This window comes from Tenrec ecaudatus, chromosome 15 (assembly GCF_050624435.1).
Source record: "Tenrec ecaudatus isolate mTenEca1 chromosome 15, mTenEca1.hap1, whole genome shotgun sequence".
NCBI classification, from domain to species: Eukaryota; Metazoa; Chordata; class Mammalia; order Afrosoricida; family Tenrecidae; genus Tenrec; species Tenrec ecaudatus.
Window position 1 is genome coordinate 115,444,900 of NC_134544.1, and position 21,099 is coordinate 115,465,998.

Below are 21,099 nucleotides of genomic sequence, written 5' to 3' on the forward strand. Positions count from 1 at the left end.
CTAGCTTTTCTATTGTTTGGTCACTTTTCAATTCAGACTCATCCTTAAAATGATGCCTGCGTGCAATCATTATGCTTTTAAACTCTTTCTGGCAAATCCTTAGTCTGTGCAATTTCAGGGATTAATTTTAGGTTACTTGGTATTCAGTTATTTGCTTCTTGTGTTTTGTGTATGTGTCAGTATCTTCTGTTGTTTCTTTGACATCTTGGATTCGCTATTAGGGGTGTTGGGGAAGTGGTGTTATATGGGATGGTTAACTCTTGCTAGGTGGTGAAGTAGAGGGGTGATGGACAGTTTGTATTAAGTATTGGGGGACAGTATTAAATTAGGTGGTAGGAGAGCAATCAGAAAGCCGGAGAAGTGTTAGTGGAAGGAGAGGGGAAGGGACAGTAGGCAAAGCAATGGGCAGGATCAGATAGTGTTGTTTGGTAGGTTTTAAAAAAAAAGGAAAGATTGTTCCAAAAATGCTTCTTCACAATGATGGGGCAATGGGTACTAGTGTTTCACGGGGAAAACGGTGTTTTAAGTGAAAGAGTAGTGTCAGCTTTGGGTTTATGAGGGTGAGAAACAAAGAAAGGTTTGATGAGAAGAAAGGAGAAACTAAAAGATGGCTTAATAGTGCTATGAAATAAAACTTTAGGTTTTTAGATTAAAGTAAGGAAAAGGAAAGGGCAACAGGTGAAAGTTTTAAAACATAATAATAGAGTAAAATGCAGGGCAACTGTTAATGTATATTTGTTTAGGCTCTAAGCTTTTCCCAGTAGCTTTTTCTCTGTTGTCGGTGAAAACTTCTAGGTTGATGGTATGTTAAGAGACTAGAAGACAAATTAAGTTGAGAGTAAAAAAGTAAAGTTATATATATATATGAACTTTCCCCTATCCTTACATATACCTACAAATGGGAACAGTCTGATTGAGGATGAATTGTAAGAATAGTGCACAACTTTGTTTTAAAAGGGGAAGGGTGAGGGGATCCGTCAAGATGGCATCCAGATAGAATTACCTGCCTGGTGCTCTTATTGTTAGGTCAGAAAACTAAGAGATAGGCATGGGAAGCAAGCCTGAGGAGAAAGCATCGAGGTCAGTGGTTCCAGAGGGACTTGCTGGGGGGGAGGAGGAGGTGGAGCTGGAGGAAAGGAGTGGTAAGCCAACAGTGCCATAGACAGGGGAACAACCAGGGAATCAAAAGCAGCGTTGAGGAAGTCATAGAGATCCCGGGGGTGTTGGAGCAACAGCAATATAGGTGAGAGGCATTACTGAGAGGCAGAAGAAGGGCAAGCATTATCATGGGGCAGGAGGAAGGTAAAAGGAAACCGAAGAAAGATCTAGGAAGAAAACCTATGGATAGAGGTATAAACATAGGTGCGTACTTACATAAATATATTAATTCATTAAAATAGAGGTTTGGGCCTCTGTACATTATGGTAGTTCCATAACCTACTGTCAATTTGAGACTTAATGAGAGAGGGGTGGAGTTTGGCCTGTCAGTCAGTTTGATGACCTCATTTGGAGGCTTTAAGGACATATATAGCTCGTTGAAGGCGAGACACATGCTGCCTCCCTGGGAGACATTCCAGCTGAGAAGACACATGGAGCTACATTAGTGCCCTGCCAGTGCCCTGAGCTGGAGGAACCACGTGGAGACCCCTGCCAGCACTGAGGTGTTTACAGTGCCACTGGATCCACAAGACTTCCCACCCACTGGCCTGTGATCTTCTTGCATTTGGTGACATTGCATGTGTTTCATGAGTCTGAAGAGGACTTTATAAATTGGTATCAGGTATATGGGCTAATATCAGACTTATGGACTTGATCTGGACTGGGCTGGGATATTTGCTCAATATTCAATTGCTCTTGTATATAAACCTCTTTCTAATACACATGAGTGTCTCTATGAATTTGTTTCTCTAGTCAACCCAGACTAACACATACATATATTTATATGACAATACATTGAGGAAGTAGACGGACTTTGGGTCTCTGCTCAAGCCCTTCCTCAATGCAAGAACACTTTGTTCTAACAACCTGGCATTCTGTGGTGCTCACCCTCCTGTCTCGAATGCTGAAGACAAAATGTGTTCATCAGCAGATGTGGTGAAGAAAGCTGATGGTGCCTGACTATCAAAAGATTTAGCATCTGGGGTCTTAAAGGTTTGAAGTTAAAACAAGCGGCCATCTAGTAGAGTAGCAACAAGCCCACATAGAAGAAGCACACCGGCCTGGGTGATTATAAGGTGTCCACAGAATCAGGTAACAAGCACCAGAAGACCCAAAACAAACAAAAAAACCATATTAATGAGAGTGGGGGGGATTAGCAGAGACCCTAAACCCATCAGTAGACCTAAAATAGGACGTCCCTCACAGAAGGGTCACAAGGAAAGGATGAGTCAACCAGGGCATAGTATAGCACCCATGGAGTATTCAATATTCCTCTGGTTCTTTGAGGCTTCCTCACACCCCACTTTCATGACCCCAGTCCTGCCTTTCAGTTCTGGCTAGACTGGAGCATGTACATGGGTACAGATAAGAGCTCACAACACACAGAATCCAAGTCAGCTAAACCCCCAAGAAGAGAAATGGGAGCAGCGATACCAGGAATGTGGGGGGAGAAAGAGGGAACCATGTGCAATGACTACCTCCCCTCAGTGGAACAAACAACAGAAACATGAGTGAAGAGAGACAGTGGTTGGTTTAAGATATGAAAACAGTAATAATTTATCAAGGGGTCATGAGGGTGGGAGACGGGCGGAGGACAAAAAGAGGAACTGATACCACAGGCTCAAGTAGAAAGTAAATGTTTAGAAAATGATGATGGCCACATATGTACAAGTATATTTGATACGATTATGTATGGAATGTTGTAAGAGCTGTAAGAGCTCCCAATAAAATTATTTCAAAAAATAAAGAGGGGAGGGTATAGGAGTGACAGAATACAGAGCAGCAGCAATACCAGCAGAAAGAGCAGCTGGGTCCCACATCTTGGCCTCGGGGAGTGAGGACTGTGTGGAGAATAAGTTTTCTAAGCAGTGGGGAACAGCGTTTGCTATTACGATGCTTTACTACCTTTTGACCTTGTAGGGTGTCAGAGTAAGCTTGAGACTAAGGCTAGGGGAGTAATTATGGTGTCTGATATGGCTATGAGTCCTGTATTCTTGTGATTTAAGATAAATATTTTCAGAGACTAGACCTCTAGTGAATCATGTCTGAGGGGATGGGATTCGCTCTTTCCTGATGGTGGGGGTGGGGGAATGAGATCTTTACTTTGTTAATGCACCAGGTGTGTATTAGTTGCCACCCCAGATGTTTAAAGAGAGAAAAGAAAGAAAAAAAGACTCCTTCAAACGAGCGATACCTCAGGGAAAGGTGGGTTAGTTGTACCATGGTGGACTGGCACTCCCTGGGCTTGTGGGAAGAGTTGGTCTATTCACTGTTTATTGCTGTGCCAGGCTGCCCCGTAGTTACCCACAGAGGTTCACTGTTTGGGGTACTGTGGGTCATTCCGTGGGCTTTTTAAGATATGTTGCAGATCAACCAAAATAGCAATTTTTGAAAGGTACATTTTATTAATATTTTATATTGTGTTGGGAAGCTATACTTGTCTGTCTCTTCTTAAAGGAAGGGAAGGGATTGAAAAAGGCTAAAGCTTGCTCAAGTCACTCCTGAATACTGCCACTGCCTGCCCACCTCGTGTTCATGGTAATTGAAGCAGTAGTTCCCAAAATTTAGGGTTTGACTTGCACCGAATGATTTGTTTGGGGGTGGGGAGTCAAATGTTTCATCCGTTTCAAAGTATGTGATAAAAAAAACATCTAAAATATTTTTACGGATTTTTTTTCTGAAACAAAATATTTGCTTGGCATTTTAAATTCTTATGTTTTCATACGTACTTCATGCTATTGAATGTAAATGCAAATATTGTGGGAGGGGGGTTGTGCTTGGAAGAGCAACAAGTTCGAACGTAGTATATATCATTTTCAGCTGACACCTCTGTTTGGTTTCTAGGAACTCTGCCAGTGCCGGCCTGGAGAAGGAAACTGTTCGTGTTGTAAGGAGTGCATGCTCTGTCTGGGTACGCTCTGGGATGAGTGTTGTGATTGTGTCGGTAAGTTACATCCAGTCTCTCCTTAAAATTTTTTAAATTAGGGTTTAGGTGAAGAACTCATAAAAATATAAATAAAACAAAATTTATACACATTTTGTTTCAACTCATCCATTTCCGTCTCTTCAAGCTACCATCAATTATCCCACTTTCTCTCCATTTCCTGTTTCCATTCCTCTTTTTTAACCCTCTGTCCTTGGGTATATGCTGCCCATTTGATCTTAAACGGTTGATTATTACAATACAGGGGTGAGTTCAATTCCAGACTCTATGAGGGTAAATTAAAGCCTGTAGTCTTGAGTATGCTACTAGTCTGTATCTGACTAGTAAGCCTGTTTTCTTTCATTGTTTCTCTTTTTTTGCACACTCTATTTAGGACTTTCCAATGTGTTCCTTCGCACCGTTTAGTTATTTGATCTCAGGTTGTGGAGATCAGTGTTTGATTGATCCATTAGTCTAACCAGTAAATTTTCTTGATATTTCTCATGGAATGTTCCTTTGTGAGAGACTTTAAAGAATATCTAGAAATGTATTTTATAAGCATTGGCAAACATGTGTATGAGAATTAGTAGAAATATAGAATATTATTGAATTTGCTTCTACTCAATGACTAAAAGAACGAACGAAACCAAACCTCAATTCCTTGCCAGCAAGTTGATTCTAGTTTGCAGCCCACCAGGGCTCTTATTTTGCAATAAAGTAAGGCGGAATAATAATCGTGTGCACCTGTTTTGATATGCCTACAAATTTGACTTTAACAGCGTGCCATGTAGCACCGATGAAGAATACAGCTTTCCTTTAGTTCCTCAATGCTTCCTCCCCTCTCTCCCCACCCCACTATCATGATCTGAATTCTACCTTGCAAGTCTGGCTAAACCAGAGGATGTACACTGGTGCAGATAGGAGGTGGAGGCACAGGGACTCCAGGGTGGATGATCCCTTCAGGACCAGGGGTGTGAGGGGCAATACTTGGAGGGTAGAGGGAGAGTGGGTTGGAAAGAGGGAACCAATTACAAGGATCTACATGTGACCTCCTCCCTGGGGGATGGACAACAGAAAAGGGGGTGAAGGGAGACGTCGGACATGGCAAGATACGACAGGGCAAGGGAAGGGGGAATGGGGAGTGAGGGGGAAAAAAGAGGACCTGATGCCAAGGGCTTAGGTGGAGAGCAAATGCTTTGAAAATGATGAGGACAATGAATGTATTGATGTGCTTTACACAATTGATGTTTGTATGGATTGTGATAAGAGTTGTATGAGCCCCTAATAAAACGTTTTAAAATAATTTTGACTTTAAGACACATTTAGCAATGAATTTCATTCATAACCCTGAGGCATGCTTGTATTGACTTAGCGTAGTAGTACCCAGAACTACTGAACTTTGGGCTACATTAGAATTTTAATAATAGTGTCTAAAATTGAAAAGGGGAGAAATCTGCTCTGATTTTTTTTCCTAGTTAAATTATACCCTGAGGTATTATTATTTATGACATCTCACCTTGAGTTAATTACAAAGCTAATTGCAAAGTCATGCAATTTAACATAAAGTCATTGCAAACCATCAAAAGAATATGGAAGTATTTGATTTAAAATGAATCGTCAGGTTGTAAAGATAGATACTGTTTTGTTAAGCTTACCTTTGACTTAAGGCTTACTTATTTTGTTGGAAATGACTTCTAAGATACTGGTTCCTTGGGATCTTCATGTGTCTTGACATACATCTTCCACCATCTCAAAAGAAATTGACTCAAGATATATACTATAGGATTTACAACACAATTTGGGGGAGTATGGGGATAAAGTTGGCATTAGGTTACTAATCATGTGTTTATATATTTTTATAGGAAAAATCTGGAAGGATACATACTGAAATTAAAATTGCTTAACTTTGGGAAGGAGGAGTGGAGAGAGTAAAGAGACTTTTACTTTTTATTTTGAATCTTCACATTGTTGAATTTTTTTATTAAAACACATGTATAATGTTTAGCATAATAAAAACAGATTATTTTCTTAATAGAAGACTTCGGTAAACCATTCTTGAGAAAATAAAAGCTATTTTTATTGGCTTTCTGTAGAAGAGTCTCCAGATATAGTAAGTAAAAACAGCAAAGCACCAAAGTGTATGAATGGAATACTATCTCTGCGTCTTAGGAAGATCATAGACATATGTGTAGACTTGATGGTAGAAATGCTCACCATGTCCTCCTCTACCAGTTAACTCTGTCGCCTCTTAAACCCCAGATCAAGTGCTCTCTTTTTTTTTTAAGCTTCATTTTCTAACTGAAATAGGATCCTCTATGTTATGTAGATTTTTGGCTTCTGTTGCATACTAAATTTATTTTGTATTTTTTTCCCCAATATAGCATCAACTCCTTAAGAATAGGCAGGGTGTTGTACTGATTTTTTTAAAATAAATAAATTTATTTATTTATTTAAACAGTTTATTAAAAAATTTATTTATAATAGTTTCATTGACATATCTTTTACAATCCAATATATCCATGCACATAAAATTTTGTTATTCAATCCCATCAAGTGTAGTTATACAATGATCAATGATATCAGCTCCCCATTTGGTACGGATTTTTTAACAGTAATTTCTCTATTTATTAAAATTAGATCTATGCTATTTCACAAAAATCAGTGCCAACACAATCTCTTGTCTCAATTCTTCAAAGTCTTTTTTTTTTAAACAATTTATTAGGGGCTCATACAACTCTTATCACAGTCCATACATATACATACATCAATTGTATAAAGCACATCCATACATTCCCTGCCCCAATCATTCTCGAAGCATTTGCTCTCCACTTAAACCTTCTGCATCAGGTCCTCTTTTTTTTTTCCCCTCCCTCCCCTCGCCCCCCTCCCTCATGTGCCCTTGGTAATTTATACATCGTTATTTTGTCATATCTTGCCCTATCTGGAGTCTCCCTTCCCCCCCTTCTCTGCCGTCCCTCTCCCAGGGAAGAGGTCACATGTGGATCCCTGTAATCAGTTCCCCCTTTCCAACCCACTCACCCTCCACTCTCCCAGCATCACCCCTCACACCCTTGGTCCTGAAGGTATCATCCACCCTGGATTCCCTGTGCCTCCAGCCCTCATATGTACCAGCGTACAACCTCTGCCCTATCCAGCCCTGCAAGGTAGAATTCGGATCATGGTAGTTGGGGGGAGAAAGCATCCAGGATCTAGGGGAAAGCTGTGTTCTTCATCAGTACTACCTCGCACCCTAATTAACCCATCTCCTCTCCTAAACCCCTCTATGAGGGGATCTCTATTGGCTGACACTTGGGCCTTGGGTCTCCACTCTGCACTTCCCCCTTCATTTAATATGGTATATATATATACATATACACACATTTACATACATACACACATATATCTTTTTTTTTTGCATGATGCCTTATACCTGGTCCCTTGGCACCTCGTGATCGCAGTGGCCAGTGTGCTTCTTCCATGTGGGCTTTTCTGCTTCTGAGCTTCAAAGTCTTTATACTATGCCCAGAGTCAACTATTTTTAACTCTGGATTGTTGGATTACTTACATAATTCTAGATAATATCCTTATACTACTCTGTTGTATGATTTTTAGATGATATCAATTGACTTCCTACAAGTGTAGATGAGGATTCAGCTTTTCCTCCTATCTTCATAATGGGGTGTGTGTGTGCGCGCATGTATGCACTGTGTGCTTTATTACATATGTGAACATTCTTCTATGTACACACATACATCCATATACATAAACATGTATACAGATAAGCCAAGAAAAAACAACTCAACTGCTGTCCAGTCAGTTCTAACTCATAGCAACCCTGTAAGGACAGAGTAAAATTTCCCTGCAGGGTTTCCAAGGCTATCTGAGGGGAAACCCCCCAACAATTGGAATCGCACTGGGCTAGTGGAGATTTCCTAGTACTCATTTTTCCTGCTAGGTGAGCATTGAGCAACTCTCTCTGAGCTCTGAGAAGCATTGCCTGGGAAGATTCTTTCTGGTCCCAGTGATTTTTTTTTTTCATAAAAGCTGTTTCACTCGAACCCCTTTTTTTGTGATGGCTGATTTCAGAGAACAGCATCTGGCTGTGAAATTTTGTTTCCTGCTTGTTTCAGAGAACAGCATCTGGCTGTGAAATTTTGTTTCCTGCTTGAGAAAAATGCCGCAGAAACTGTTGTGGTGTTGAACATAGCTTATAAGGACAGCACGATGGGGGAAACTCAAGTGTATCAGTAGTTTTCCCATTTCAAGGAAAGGTGAAATGTTAATTGATGACAAACCTCATTCTGGACATTTCGTCAGCTTCCAGAACGGATGAAAATGTTGACTCTTAGTACATTTGGAGTTGTTCCAACAGGACAGACTGTTATTCAAGCTTCCTATTCAGAGGTTCTGAAAACAGAGCGTAACAGTGTGCGGCAAGAAAAGGCCTGATTTGTGGCAGAGGGGGACTGGTTCTGCCACCACGACAATGCACCTGCTTATGCAGCCATCTCAGTGCTCCAATTTTGGGCCAAAACCAGAGTGCCTCTCTTGCCCCATGCACCTCAATCACCTGACCTCACTCTGTGTGACTTATTTTTGTTTCCATGAATGAAGAGGACATGAAAGGACAGCATTTTGACAACATGAAAGAGATGAAGAAAAAAAATCAAGGGAGGTGCTGTCAGCCATTCAGATGAGTTTGGAAATGTTTCCAAGAATGGAATTGCAGATTTGACTAATGTTTTAAGTGTAATGGAGTATACTTTGAAGGTGATAAGGTAGTATTATAACAAAAATAATAATAAAATACATAGCTTTTTAAATATTTCTTTTTTTTTTTTTTGTACCTCCTCAAGTGTCAGTATTCTCGTACTTTGCTTACTAAAGTTTGGCCTAACCATGAGACCTCCAGGACATCTCACAGGGACAGCTGAAAGCTGGAAATAAAATTGTTTAGTGCAGAAGACCCCAAGTAATTCATATACTTTTAAAAAAAAGTTTAGACATTTAACCCCTTTCTTCCATCTGGAAGATATTTTAATAGGGGGGAAAAAAGTAATTATACTCAAATTTACTTCCACACATTAAAAAGATTATTGTTGTCTTTTAAAAGATATTTTCTTTCCTTATCTTCTGATAAAACTTTCTTCAGTGCAATGGAGTTAAATTGAGCCATGATTGCCTACTTACTACAGCAGGTCAACCAGTGGGTCATGACCCCTTTGGGGGGGGTCAAACGACCCTTTCACAGGGGTCACACGATTCATAACAGTAGCAAAATTGCAGTTATCAAGCAGCAACGAAAATAATTTTATGGTTGTGGGGGTTACCACACATGAATTGTACTAAAGTGTCGCGGCATTAGGAAGGTTGAGAACCACTGACTTACTAGCTTGCCAGTTTTTCACACTAGTAGAATCAAATCCGTTTGCTTCTCCATTTGTGGATAACTATGAAAAGATACAGCAGCATGTGTTTGCCATAAATCGCTCTGGTTAACAACAAACTGCTACACTGAGCAGATCAAATTCTCTCTAAAGGAGCACACCCAAGTCATACTCCTAATGTTTAAGATTGTCGATTCTCTTTTCTCGAAATGTGCAGAATATATGAGAGGACTTCAAATAGTCCGTGGAAACACTCATTTTCCCCCAGGAACTTTTTGAAGCCCCTCTAAGGGGTAGTAGCAGAAAAGAAAGCTCTTAAATCTCAGAAGTGTTATTAAACTTTAGAAGGATGTTTTCCAAATTATTTTCATTGTGACCAAATAAGACCTTCCTATTTCTACTACTCATCTACTAAGAAATGTGAATACGGGTAATTAAAAAAACAAAACAAAAAAAACTACCCTAATTTATCCAGAGAGCAAACGAGGTATTGAAGAATACTTATGTCAAAATGCAAACAAAAAAATCTGATCTCCATATTAAAACATAAGAAAATAAATGTTTATAAAATGTACTGTTCTATAATAAAGGTATTTTTAATTACATGGCTTTATGATGAGCAATTCTAAACCAAATAAATCAAATTCAGAAAATATCATGCATGAGTATTTTACCAAAAAAAGTCTCAAATGACCAGTGCAGATTACTAGCTGTAAACTTGTTTTAAACGGCATCTTCAGAGCTAGCATATATCGTCTTGCTTTGAAAGTCGCACTTTCAGAGGCAACTTTAGAATAGAAACACTAGGTCTTTTTTCTTAGACCCTTTCATTTCATATGTAGCATTGTATAAGGATATCAGCCATCATTTAGAGCAGGGGTCCTCAAACTATGGCCCGTGGGCCACATGCGGCCCGCCGCGGACATTTATCCGGACTGCCGGGTGTTTTTGCCCCGTTTTGTTTGTTACTTCAAAATAAGTTATGTGCAGTATGCATAGGAATTTGTTTATAGTTTGTTTTTTTTTTAACTATAGTCCGGCCCTCCAGCGGGTCTCAGAGACAGTAAACTGGCGCCCTGTTTAAAAAGTTTGAGGACCTCTGATTTAGGGGAAGCAACTTCACAAAAGATGTGTAGAGGTCTTTCGCAGTATCACCAATGACACCCACCAGGATCTACTTTCCTTCCCCTACAGTTATTTGTGTTTTGTCATCATTTGAACAGAAGAGGACTGCTTTCTTTTCTGATCTCCTCTTACGTAGATTGTTTTCTCACTTTCATATCACTAACAACTTTGATAACTTCATCATTCACTGTAACCCCAGAAGTCAAGAGTCCCCGGGACTGTGGCTATGGCAGTTGCTCTTATTGAAAAGTCTTTTGATGTACATAATTGTTGTATTTTCAGAAGGTGTGTTAGGCCAGATTAACTAGAGAAACAAATCCAGAGACACTCATATATGTGCAAGAAAGAGCTTTATATCCACAGTAATTATATATATCAAGAAAGATCCTAGCCCAGTCCAACACAAGTCCATAAGTCCAATACTAGTTTATAAGTCCCTCTACCTACTCACACAACCATATGCAATGATGTAGAATACAGGAAGATCACAGGCCAGTGGATACAAAGTCATGTAGATCCAATGGTAGTGGACACATCTCCAGGGTTCTGGCAGTAGCCAGGGCCAACCAACAGGAAGGTGAAGGCAGTGAGGCTTTGCGGAGAGGGGGAGTAAAGAAGGTTCCTAGAGCCTTCCTTATGAGAAGGTCACACCCACAAGGAGGCACCATCAGGCTGTGACCTGATTGATAGGTTGAATACCAAGGTTGCACTCCATTTTCTGTTCAGCTGGGTGGATGTTTTTCATTATGTTCTGTAGTGTATTCAGGACTTCTGTCCCTTTGTCACACTGTGGTGACATGTTTGTTCCTGTGATGCTGGAACTCAGTCACTGGCATGCCAAATACCAGCAGGGTTTCCCAGAATGAGCAGGTTTCATCTGAGCTTCCATGCTAAGAACAGACAACAGAGAAGGACTCTATTCCCTACTTTGGAGGAAGAAGTCACTGAAAACCTTATGCATAGCTTCTTTGCATTATTAGATACTGAAAGCCTAAACAAAGGAAACAAAACATTGTTGGAAATAGTACCGGAGGATGGGCCCCTCAGGGCACTGGAAATGTGACTGAAGAGGAGCTTATTTCTTAGGAGTTGACCATGGGGACATGAGTCAGGCAAAGCTTGTGGAAGTAGAGTCTCAGGATCTTTCTTTGTTGATTGGGCATGATTCAAGGTAAGGGGAAACAGCTGAAAGAAACTTCTAATGATAGGGGCTTGGAATGTGCAAAGTGTGAGTTTAGGAACATTGGAAATGGTCAAAAATGAAATGCAACCACATGAAATCCATAGGGATTAGTGGGGTGAAATGGACTGATATTGGGCATTTTGAATCCAAAAATCATATGATTTACTATGCTGGGAATAACACAAGGAGAAAATACAATCGGGAGGCATTCGCTGTTAGAAATTATCTTGCTAAATCCATCATGAAGTATCTGTCCATGATAGAGTAATTATTCACCTTCAAGGGAATCCAATCAATGCAACAATTATTCAAATTTATACAACAACCACAAAATCTAGTGAGGAAGAAATTAGTTCTGCCAAAGAATTCAGTCTGAAATTGATCAAACATGCAATCAAGATGCATTTCTAATTATTGGTGATTGGAATACAAAAGTTGGAAACAAAGAGGAAGGAACGGTAGGTAGGAAATGTGAACTTGATGATAGAAATGAAGCTGGAGCTAGCATGATAGAATTTTGCAAAACCAGCAACATGTTCATAGCATGTACCTTTCCAATTTTAGTATATGTGCTGCCGAAGCGAGCACATATAGCATATACCTTTCTAAACAACATAAAAGGAGACTACACACACGGATTTTTCCACATGAAATATACAGAAATCAAATTGACTAGATGTGTGGGAGAGAAGATGGAGAAACTCAATATCAACAGCTAAAACCAGAACAAAGGCTGACTGTGGAACAGACCATCAATTTCTCGTATGTAAGTTGAGGTAAAAAACACAAGAAAATTTAAAAGTCCACAGAAGCAAAATATGAACTTGAATCTATACCACCTGAATTTAGAGAACATATCAAGAACAGATTTGACTCATTGGACACTAATGCAGAAGACCCAATGAGCTGTTGGAGGATATCAAGACCGTCATTCATGAAGAAAGCATTAAAAGGTCATTAAAAGGTCGGAAAGAAAGAAAAAGATAAAGTGGATGTCAGAAGAGACTCTGAAACTTGCTTTTAATCATAGAGTAGCTAAAGCAAATAGAAAGGATGATGTCAGAAAGTTGAATATAAAATCTCAAAGGACAGCTTGAGAAAACAAAGCCAAATATTATAATGAAGGGTGCAAAGACCTAGAATTTGCGAACAGAAAGAGAAAGCTCTGTGGGCAAAATACTGAATGATACAGGAAGCATCAACAGAAGTTAGAAAGAATACACAGTCACTATAGCAAAAAGAACTGCTTGATAGTCAGCCATTTCCAGAGGTAGAATATGAGCTAGAACCAATGGTTCTGAAGGAAGAAGTTCAAACTGCCCTGAATGCATTAGCCAAAAACAAGGCTCCAGGGATTGATGGAGTACCCACTGCAATGATTCAACAAGCTGAAGAAGCACTGGAAGCATTTACTCTTCTATGCCACGAAGATTGTAAGACAGTTACTTGACCAAGGGACTGGAAGAGATCCATATTTGTGCCCATTCAAAGAAAAATGATCCAACAGAATTCTCAAACTATAGTACAACATAATTGATATCACATGCAAGTAAATTTTTGCGTAAGAGCATCCAACAACAGTTGCAGCAGTAAATTGACAGGGAACTACCAGAAGTGCAGGGCAGATTCAGAAGAAGACATGGGACAAGGACTATTATTACTAATGTCAGGGTGGATCTTGGCTCAAAGCAGAGAATACCAGAAAGATGTTTACTTGAGTTTCATTGACTAAGCATAGTCATTGGACTGTATGAGCCATAATAAACTGTGAATAACCTTGAGGGAAAATTCCAGAACACTATAGTAATGAGGAATTTGTACATGGATCAAGAGGCAGTCGTATGAACAGAACAAGGGAATGCTGCATGGTTTTTAAATCAAGAAAGATGTGTGTCCGGGTTGTATCCTCTCGCCATACTTATTTAATCTGTATGCTGAGCAAATCATCAGAGAAGCTGGATTTTATGAAAAATAATGTTGCATCAGGATTGGAGGAAGGCTTATTAATAACCTGTGATAAGCAGGTGACACGATCTTGCTTGCTGAAAGTGAGGAGGAATTGAACGACTTGTTGATGAAGATAAAAAATTGTAGGCTTCAGTTTGGATTGCAACTAAATTTAAGAAAGACCAAAATCTTCACAACTGGTCCAATAAGTAACATCATGATAAACAGAGAAAAGGTTGGTTCCACAATCAGCACTCATGGAAGCAGCAGTCAAGAGAGGTAAATCTGTTGCACAGGACCTCGTTACAGTATTGAAGAGCAAAGATGCTACTTTGAGAGCCAAGGTGTGTCTGACCCAAGCCATGGTATTCTCCATTGCCTAATAGATACGTGAAAATTTGACATTGCATAAGGAAGATGAAAGAAGAATTGATGCATTTAAATTGTGGTGTTGGAGAGGAATGTTGAAAGTGCCAGGGACTGCTAAAAGGACAAGCTGATCTGGATTGGAAGTAAGGCCAGAGTGCTCCTCAGGGGCAAGGGTGGCAAGACTTCAGCTTACATACTGAGTTAGTTGATTGTGCCAACCTGGCCGATAAACACATGTAGGATTAATTTAAGGGCAGAGGGATAAGTGGCTTGGTGAGCTTCACTTTTCGAGTTCTTGGGTCTCTTGGTTCGTTTCCTGCTTCAGCTTGCAAGGCTGAGTTCCTGTAAGACATCCCCAAGGAGAAGCCACATGGACCTACCCCAATGCAGCCTTGGATGATGGAGCACCCATGTAGAGACCCCTGCCAGCGCTGAGATGTTTACACATTCACTGGTTCGGCTTTCCTCCTGCAGTCAACATTGTTGTGTCTGTTTTGTGAGATGGAGGAGGACTTTGTGGATTGGTGTTGGACATATGGGTTAATGGGTTAATGTTGGACTTGTGGGCTTGGGCAGCACTGGGTTGGGATGTTTTCTTGATGTGCACTTAACCTTTATATAAAACTCTCTCTTCTACATGAGTTGCTGTAATACACAGACTAATACACATACTTTGGACATGTTGTCAGGAGAGATCAGTCCCTGAAGGAGGACATCGTGGTAAAGTGGAGAGGCAGCGGATGAGAGGAAGGCCTTTGACTACATCAATGGGCTCAGGGATAGGAACAATTAAGAGGATGGCACAGGTCTGTTTCCTACTGTTGTGTGTAGGGTTGCTATAGGTTGTAGCCAACTCAGTGGCGCTTAACAATAACAGTAGGGCTCTTAAGTTCCTGTTTTCTAACAGATGATATTTATGGTTCTGGCCTTTAATCTATCTTGAGTTTGTTTTTGTACATAGTGTCAAGTATGGATTTGGTTTCATTATTTTGTGGAGATCCAATTTTTCCAGCACCGTTTATTAAAAGTCTCTTCCTCACATAATATGTTTTAGTCTTTTATCAAAAATCAGGTAGGTGCTTTGTTGTTTTTTCTGGGTTCTCAATTCTAATCCATTGCTGCACAAATCTATAGTTGTACCAATACCAAACAATCTTGATTACTATTGCCATGGTTTCTGAGTAGGGAAAATGAACAAAGAACCAAACAGACATACACAGATACAATACAGGATTGCAGCACAAACTGGACACAGACAGAGACGGTACAAACCGCAACCCTGACTGACCACAGCGCTTTACTTTTATCTACTAAATACTGGCAGTGTTCCCATTAAGTTCGCTATTCCCACACTTGAATTTCTCATAGCCTTGACAGAGTTCCATATTTAAGGCCTTAGTGCTCTTGTTTACTGCTCCCAGGGAACACTATGCAGCTGTTCCCCAAATTCCTTACCGTTTGCAGTAAGGAAGCAGTTTATGAGAATCGGCTAGGACAGATGTTTGCGCACTGTCCTAGACAGATACATGACATTAGACATGGCCCTCCTTAATGGCTTCTTCAACTATGACTGTATAATGGGTTTTGAAGTTGGGGAGTGAAAGGCCTCCTACTTTGTTTTTTAATAATTTTTGGTTCTCTTGGGTTTTGTCCTTATAAAGTGGGTGATTCATTTTTCCATTTCTTTGAAAAATCGTACTAGGATGGAAATCAGAACTACAATATTGCTTTTGGCAATAATTGTCTTCCAGGAGCATGGAACATACTTCCATTTATATACATCTCTTTTGGTTTCTTAAAAAGAAGTGTTTCATGGTTTTCTTTGTATCTCTTTGGTTAAGATATTCCTAAGAATTTTAACTTTTAGGTACTTACTGTAAATGGAATTGTTTCCATTTCCTTTTCAGAGTTCTCTTTAATATTCAAGAATCTAAATTATTTTTGTATGTATGTATGGTATATAACTTTTAATTCTGGTGATGTCTTTGCCTGGCTTATATATCAGAGTTATATTTAGTAAAATTATTTTGCTAGTATATTATCCCTTTCTATATTCTAAATTAGTTTATGTAGTATTGGTGTTCACTATTCTTTAAATGCTTGGTAGAATTCACTGGTAAATCCATCTGGTCCTAGAATTTTTTATGTTGGGAGTTTATAATGACCAGATCTATTTCTTCCTGTGTTACAAGTCTATTGAGGTTTTCTACTTCACTCTTATGTTACTTAAATAAGTAGTATGTTTCTAGAAATTTATCCATTTCTTCTAGGTTTTCAATTTGTCAGAATATAATTTTTCATAATATTGTATAATCATTTTTATTTCAGTTGGTTCTGTTGTGATAGCACCTATTTCTTTTCTTATTCATAATGTATTCTTCTCCATCTTTTCCTATTTTAGGTTTGCTAGTGATCTATAAATTTTGTTAATCCTTTTGAAAAACCCAACTTTCTTCACATTATTTTTATATTCTGATGCATTTATTTCTGCTCTAATCTTTATTATCTCATTTCTTCTAGTGTCTGAGGGCTTATTACACAGGTCTTGTTCTGAATGTTGTAGTTTATGTGATAAGGTGTTTATTTTAATTCTTCCTTTTTGATTTGTGCACTTATAGCAATAGATTGCAGTCTGAGTACTGCTTATTGTCTGTGTCCCAGAGATTTAAGTATGTTGAATTTTCATTCTCATTTTTTTCAAGGAATTTTTTAAATGTACTATTTATTTCTTCAATTTCTCTGTAGTTTTTAAATAAAGAGTTTTTTAATTTCCATTTAATTGAGGTTTTGTTAGTTGGTTGCTTAGAGGGGGGCTGTTTTTGTGTTTTGGTTAATTGCCCTATGATTGATTTCTAATTTTGTGAAATTGTAATCTGAAAAAATTGTTTGTAGTGGTGCAATATTTTAAGATTTACTGATACTTGCTTTATGGCATAATATATTATCTATTCTGGAGTACATTCTATGTGCACTAGAAAAATGTATATTGTGCTTTTTTGTTGGCTGAAGGCTTTTGTATATATCTAAGAGATCAAGTTGATTGTGTTTTTTAGTTCTTCGGTATCTTTGTTGTTTTTTCTGTCTTTGTCCAAAAGTGATGTATTGAAGTCTCCTAGTATTACCATATTATGGCCTATTTGTCTCTTCAGTTCTATAAGAGTTTGTTTAATGTATTTTTAAAGTCTTTTTTAGGTCTTTTATTGTGTTCATATTTGTTTATTATGGTTGCATATTCTTGTTCAAGTGTGCCTTTCATCATTGTATAGTGGCCTTTTTTGCCTGTTCATGATGGCTTTTACTTTGCTGTTTATTTTCTCAAATTAATTTTGCTATTGCTGCTTTGACTATCATCTTGATCCCCCCCCCCCTTTTGGTTTTTAGTTATTTTTGTCTTTACATGTAAGATACTTTTCTTGTAAGCAGCATGTCAGTGACTCCTGCTTCCCTATTCATTCTGTTAGCCTCTGTCTCTGAACTGGTAAATTACATGTGAAAAGCATGTACATTGTTTTTGTCTATTAACATGCAATCTTGGCTTTGCTGTGTATTGTTTTATTGCTGTCATTTTTTTAAATGATGTTTCATTATTTGATAATTTTCTGTGCTGCTTTCCTTTTGTTTATGGGTTTTCTTGTTTTTGTTTTGTTTCTGTCTTAGTGTTTAACGGGATCTTATGGTTTTCTTTTTATTTTCTTGAAGTTTTATAGGTTCTTTTAAATATTTTTATTGTGTTCTTTCCAATTTAATACACCTTGCTGTCTTTTATAAATGACTAAATATATTCTCCATTATACTCTTCATTATCTTCTCTGTTCCCTTTAATTTTTTTGTTGTCTTCATATGAAAATGTTATCTATGCTTCCCTATTTTGATTCATGGGATTTTTTTCACTTAAGTTGGATGATTTCTCAACAGTAATATCTTGTATAGCAGGAACCATGGTGGTGGAGTGGTTATATGTAGGGCTGTGATCCACAAGGTCAACAATTTGAAACCATCAGCCACTCCTCTGGAGGAAGATGGGGCTTTCTCCTCTCATAAGTAGTTACAGTGCCTGGGACCCACAGGAGCGGTTTTACCCTGTGTTATGGAGTCTCTCGCCACGCCAGTGAGTGATAATGGCTTGTGTGGTGGTTTTATGTTGCTGTCTCTTATTGTTGATTCTGTGCCCAAAGAACTCCCTTCAATTGGTTTTTATATGTTTTTCTCTCTAAATCTGGCCTTGCTTTCACAAATTCCCTTAGTTTTTGTTTCTCTGAAAATTATTTTATTCCACTCTTATATTTGGTGGATAGTTTTACTGAATATAAGATTCTTGGTTAGCAGAGTTTTTTTTCCTTTCAAGAATGTGGATATATTAATCTGTTGCCTTCTTGGCTACATGGTTTCAATGGCAGGCGGGGTGGGGGAATCAGAGCTTATTCTTTCTAGTCTGGGCCTTTAGCAAAACTTAAGTTGTTCCTTTTGATTTCCTTCCATATAATCCTTAGGTTTTCTTCAACTTTTTTTAGCTTGATTTTCTTGGACTTGATATTGATAGATCTGTCTTTGACCTTAGGATTTGTGTTTCCATTATTTTAATTCTTCCATTTTGGTCTTTCAGAATATCTATTTCTAATTATGTTACGACTTGCCTTTTGAATTTCTGTTTGGAGTTGTTGAATTATTACTAGTTTATCACTTATTTTTGTCAAATTTGTTCTGTATTCCTCTCTGAATTCTATCTTCTCTTCTGTTTTATCTGTATTTCTGTCAAAGTTTTCTTCCATTAATTTAAAGCAGCTGAAATCATTGTCCTGTGCTCCTCTATAGAAAGATCTAGTTTTCTTCTGTACACATCTGCATAGAGATGACTCCTACCTCTGAGACATGGAGTGGGTTTCTTCATTATTTTTACTTGTCTCAGGCTGAAAAGCAATCCTAGTGCACGTGTTGGAGATCTCGAAGAGTCAAGGGTGGCTTTGTCATTCTGTCAGGCTATCTCAATCAGGGACTGACAGCAGGAAACCATTAAATACTGCCAAGACCTGGGTTTCAAGTTCAGATCCTGAGTTTCTTGAAGTGTAGGCCATAATCAATAAAACCGACACAAACTTGGAGAGAAGATAATATTCATGACAATGCTCACTTGCTCACACAACCTGTATTCATTGACTGTGTTTATCAGTCACTGGTCTCTTTTGAGCTGATAAGGCGGTGATACCATGGAGAGATGAGATTCACATTCTTTTTCTTTTTTTAATCATTTTATCTGGGACTCATACAACTCTTATCACAATCCACACATACAGTCATTATATCAAGCACATTTGTATATTTGTTGCCATCATCATTCTCGAAACATTTTCTTTCTGCTTGAGCCCTTGGTATCAGCCCCTCATTTTCCCCCCTGCCTCTTGTGTCCCCCTCCCTCTTGAACCCTTGATAATTTACAAATTATTATTTTGTCATATCTTACACCGTCCGACGCCTCCCTTCACCCATTTTTCTGTTGCCTCTACCCCAGGGAGGAGGTTATATGTAGGTCCTTATAATTGGTTCCCCCTTTCCACCCCATCCTCCCTCCACCATCCCAGTATCACCACTCTCAGCACTAGTCCCGAAGGGATATCTGTCCTGGATTCCCTGTGTTTCCAGTTCCTATCTGTACCAGTGTTCATCCTCTGGCCTAGCCAGATTTGTAAAGTAGAACTAGGATCATGATAGTGGGGGCAGAGGGGTGATGGGGAGGAAGCATTAAGGAACTAGAGGAAAGTTGTGTGTTTCATCGTTGCTATACTGCACGCTGACTGGCTCGTCTCCTCCCCGTGACCCTTCTGTAAGGGGATTTCTATTGCCTACAGATGGGTCTTGTGTGAGATTCACATCCTTTTGTACCGATTTTCCCCTGACACAGGCCCACCTAATTTTGCACTCCCCTAGGGCTGACTCCTCCTGACCAGCCCCCACCCCCTCACCCACCTCACCCAGAATTTCAGAATTCCAGCTGGGCATTGAGAGTCAGCCTCTAGCTCAGTGGTTCTCAACCTTCCTAATGCCACGACCCTTTAATACAGTTCCTCGTGTTGTGGTGACCCCTCCCCAACCATAAAATTATTTTCATTGCTACTTCATAACTGTAATTTTGCTACTGTTATGAATCAGGTGACCCCTGTGAAAGGGTCGTTCAACCCCAAAGGGGTTGTAACCCACAGGTTGAGAACCGCTGCAATGGTCTAGCCGATATGAATCTCCCCTTCCTGGCTGGAATGTATTTAGTGAGCCATGACCTGTGAATTTTCCTTGTCTGAGTTCAGTCATACTTGCCCCTCCTCAGAGTGCATTGTGCACCCATGATTCCCAAACAAAGTACATTGGGGGAGAAGTGCTAGAGCCCTCTGTAATATTAATTAGGGGTGGGTGTGGAGACATGTCAAGTCACCGTTCCCCTCTTCTCCACTGAGAACAACTCTGCAAGTATCCTGCCAGAGCTACCCAGAATTTATGACTTTGGGGTTATCTTATGGTGATTCGACTCTCTGAATGCCAGGGTATCATTGTTAGCAGCTTCTGTTCCTCAGGAGAGGTCCAGAACTCGGGTTCTTAGGTTCCCTCTGCTTTTTCAAGAATGTTATTTGAAGAGGGTTTCAAAAGCTTGTAACTTCAGTCTTATTGGATTGATCTTTCCTGTGTTTCGTTAGTATTTTGTTGAAAGGTTTTCAAGAGTCCATTAATATCCTGTTTATCATCCACTGTCTACCTACTAGCTTTAACATCAATTGACTCCCCCAATCTGATTCAAACACCACTGTAATAGGTGTTGTCAAGTGGTGATTTTTAAAGTATCTTCTACGTGTATTAGCACACAAAGGATGCTTATAACTTTCCCTTCTTAATTTGTTTATTTATTTATAAGGACTCATTGGTTGCTATTTTATCATTCAGTGGGTAATCTATTTATTATGATGCTCAAATTATCAATTTCGCTAGTGGAAAGTCTTTAGGTTTCCTCGTGTATTTTTAACACC

The 21,099-nt window shown here is 39.1% G+C and overlaps 1 protein-coding gene across 1 annotated transcript in view; it reads left to right on the forward strand.

Moving 5' to 3' along the window:
- TWSG1 (twisted gastrulation BMP signaling modulator 1) overlaps nucleotides 1-21,099 on the forward strand; it is a 66,458-nt gene that overhangs the window by 37,148 nt on the left and 8,211 nt on the right. Inside the window, exon 3 of the mRNA XM_075533176.1 lies at nucleotides 4,003-4,102. Coding sequence (XP_075389291.1) covers nucleotides 4,003-4,102 — 100 coding nt within the window. The remainder of the gene's footprint in view (nucleotides 1-4,002; nucleotides 4,103-21,099) is intronic.